Genomic DNA, 3,560 nt, shown 5'->3' with positions numbered 1-3,560 from the left:
AAAACGAGCAATCAAACTGTGACAACGTAAGTAATTTTGAGTCCTACTCTTTCCATTTACAGAGTACTGTACAAGCCCATAATAATGGCTCCTAAAGTAGATAAACTTCGTTGTGTGAAGAGAAAGAACATGTTGAAATTGAGTGACAAACTTGAAATAATTAAGAAACTAGAACGGTGTGAGCAATACTGATCTAATGGAAACATAGACATTGGGAAGTCTACAATTTATGATATAAAAAAGGCAAAGAATAAAATTTTAGAATTCACAGCCTTATCTTTAAAACTGCTTGTTTTGATAAATGAAGCATGCTATATTTACATGAATAAACTATCAAAATGTACCTGTTCATCTCTTCTTTATTTCTCCTGAAATTTGAATTTTAAAAGTACTGCCTCAGAACGGAAAATCGAAAATCCGGACCGACCCAATCCCAGCAGTCCGGATTTTTGACTTCTACTGTAGTATTTATGGTAAATAACCAAACAATTGGGTAAATTTCTAGTTTCTGTTACAACTACTGTTCAACCAATGAATTTTGGTTTTTTCCACAGTATTTACAGATTCATTCAAAATTGACCTCCGTTTCGTCAGAAATGAATCGTTTTTGAATTACCATCCCCATACAACCTGACCTAACCAACCAAAGAAACCTACCTAACCTTACCCAACTTCCTAGCTTCCCCACTATATTAAACAGAAGTACTTATTTCAATATTTGGTACCAATGAACGCAGCTTTGTTAAGCATCATGGTGTAATTTACGTTTTATGTGGACATGAGAATAAGCTCACTCTGAATGGGTTGGCTGTAAACCATACACGGAAACTGCAGATTTACTTTAATGCCTCACATGAATTTATCTTTCTCGGTTAACATCCATTTGCAACAGAAGTGGTATGAGCAAAAGTCGTTCCTAGTGACAAGATATAACTAATGGTAAACACAAAATTGCTCTACCAGTTGACTGGAAACTGTAATACCAAAATGTTAAATATCCTTAAATGTAATTTGCATTAAAAATGCCACAAGGAAATGTGATAAGAGATGAGTCAGATCTACCTATAGCAACTATTCATTTGCAAACTTTTGAGAGTGCACTTGTAAAATAATATACCCCAACCTTTATCACTCAACCTGTACTTGAAGCTTCCCAATGAGTTCTAGTTTATGATGGTGTCTGGTAATTGTTTCACTTATCTACAAATCCATTTCCAAACCAATATCTACCTTATTAATTTCTAAATTTAAATTTATCTAAATTAAAACCAATGCTACAAGTTTCCTCCTGACATGTTATATCTTTTTTACAGTGGATATTTTGCCCTGACCGCTAAGTTCCTACTAAATCTATTTTACCGTGAGTGCCTGATTGACTTTTGGCCAAGTACTGCCAGATAATATGATGGGGGTCCAACCCCCCACCCCCCGACTAGGAAGTTAGGTAGGTTTCTTGGTTGGTTAGGTCAGGCTTTATTAGGTTCGAGTAAATTTCTCCCTCTTTATAATGTTTCCATGCACAACAGAAACACCGCCAGTCACGATCCCATATAGTTCTCGAGTTGCTCGCCGTAACAGACGATAGCCAATCAGAGCGCACTCAAGGTAAAATAGTGACCAAATAGGTACTACAGATAGACGAATACAAACGTTAAGTATAAACTAGGTAACACGGAAATAGAAAACTCAGTTTGTGAAAAAGATCTAGGTGTATTTGTTAGCAACGACTTGAAACCTAGAAAACAATGTATTAGCGTTCGCAACAAGGCAAACAGGATTCTTGTTCATATCTAGGTCTGTGAGTAACAGAACTGCTGACGTTATCTTGAAACTTTACCTAGCATTAGTGAGGCCACACATGGATTATGCGTTCAGTTCTGGTGTCCTTATTATAGAATGGACATAGATTCTTTGGAGAGAGTACAAAGAAGAATGACAAAAATGATCCATAATATTAAACCTTCCATATGAAGAAAGACTGAAAAGCTTAGGCTTACATTCATTAGAGTGAGAGTTAGGGGAGATATGATAGAGGTGTACAAGTGGGTAAGTGGGATTAACAAGGGTAAAATGGAAGATGTTCTGAAGCTCAGTAATAACGAAATAACTAGAACAAATGGCTTTAAATTAGATTAATTCCGATTCAGAAAGGATATAGGCAAGCACTGGTTTGGTAATAGAGTTGTGGATATGTGAATAGGCTACCGAGTGCTATAGTAGGATCGGGACTAGGGAGCTTCAAGACGAAGTTGGATAGGCTGGAAGTGCTGGGATGGGTGTGAAAGGATCTGCCCTGTATGGGCCAGTCGGCCTCCTGCATCCCACTTTCTTATGTTCTTATGTTCTTAACTGGTCATGGCAAAATATCCACTGCCTTTTTTAACCCTCTCATTCTTACACCAATACCTATCTTGCCAGAAAAATATTTATTCATTAAAATTATCATACAAGCTCATTGGTTCAGAATGACCAAAAAACAGTAGATATATATATGCACTGGTACGATTTAAGTCAATATACCAAGGACAACCCATGAAAGGCGCTATAAACTGATTTACACCAGAGGTACTTGAGAACCAGTCACCCTCCTGATACTTTAACCAGGTCAATGAACAACCAGGTAGATTCTATGTCTGTGAGAGAGGTAGAGGAGAGAGAAGGAGGGAGGTTGAAGAAATTTGAGGCGAGCGTGTGTGAGGGCGGCACAGGAAGCACACCACGCGGGGCCGCCATTATACCACACCGGCTTCGTGTTTACAGGCCAGTGACGTCACTCCTTCCTTACAATATAACTCACTCACCACCACTCTACCTTTACAACGTCACAAGTAGTACTGGACCATATCTCCTAAGTTATACCATCTATTTACACCAGATACTCAAACCCTCAAGATATAACTCGAAAATCGATAAATTCCGCCACAGCGTCCAACTTCGTCTCGGTGAAGTTGGACCATAACATACTTAACAAACATCCTACCTCCTACTGCCTCTCTCTGAATTATTTACTGCACATACCCTCACAAAATTGTTGGAGACGACAAATTTATAATAAATACCTGTCTGGCACGCTGAACTGCGTCGGCAAAAGCGGAACTTTGGGCAAAATTACTTGTATTAGGTCCTGCTGCTGCTGCCATCATGGCCGACGGCGCTTGCCTGTAACTACTGTGAGTAAATCCCGAGTGTTTTGAAGAGCGAACACTTCTCACCTTTATTATTTTCTCTCAATAATTCTGAATAAAAGTTCTCATTTTGTATAGTAACTTGTTGAATAGCTAGTTTCCTAACTATATTTTTCTTTTAAGTATGTCTACAAAGAAATAAACTCACATATTACTTGATAATAAGATGTTCCAATACAATTTCTATTTGAAAAGAAAACGAAAAAAACATAACGTTAACTATAAAAGAATATTGTAATATATATCTTGTTAGATTGGATGAGATTACATTGCATACAAAATTTATTAATATTAGTATAGCAAATAGATATTACAGACATACAAACGATGCAGGTATACACTGGTAAGCAATAAATAGACTACACTAGGAATAGC

General features: G+C 37.3%; 1 protein-coding gene across 1 annotated transcript in view; it reads right to left on the bottom strand.

Annotated features, from left to right (window-relative positions):
• LOC121871822 (glycine-rich protein DOT1-like) overlaps positions 1–3,179 on the bottom strand; it is a 33,418-nt gene extending 30,239 nt beyond the window's left edge. The window contains exon 1 of the mRNA XM_042374335.1: positions 3,060–3,179. Within this exon, the coding sequence (XP_042230269.1) occupies positions 3,060–3,143 (84 nt within the window). The 5' untranslated portion in view covers positions 3,144–3,179. The remainder of the gene's footprint in view (positions 1–3,059) is intronic.
• Between the last annotated feature and the right edge of the window lie 381 nt (positions 3,180–3,560).

Source organism: Homarus americanus, unplaced genomic scaffold (genome assembly GCF_018991925.1).
Source record: "Homarus americanus isolate GMGI-L3 unplaced genomic scaffold, GMGI_Hamer_2.0 scaffold46714, whole genome shotgun sequence".
NCBI lineage: Eukaryota > Metazoa > Arthropoda > Malacostraca > Decapoda > Nephropidae > Homarus > Homarus americanus.
The sequence above is the reverse complement of the archived record's forward strand: the minus strand, read 5'-3'. Positions and strand labels throughout refer to the sequence as shown.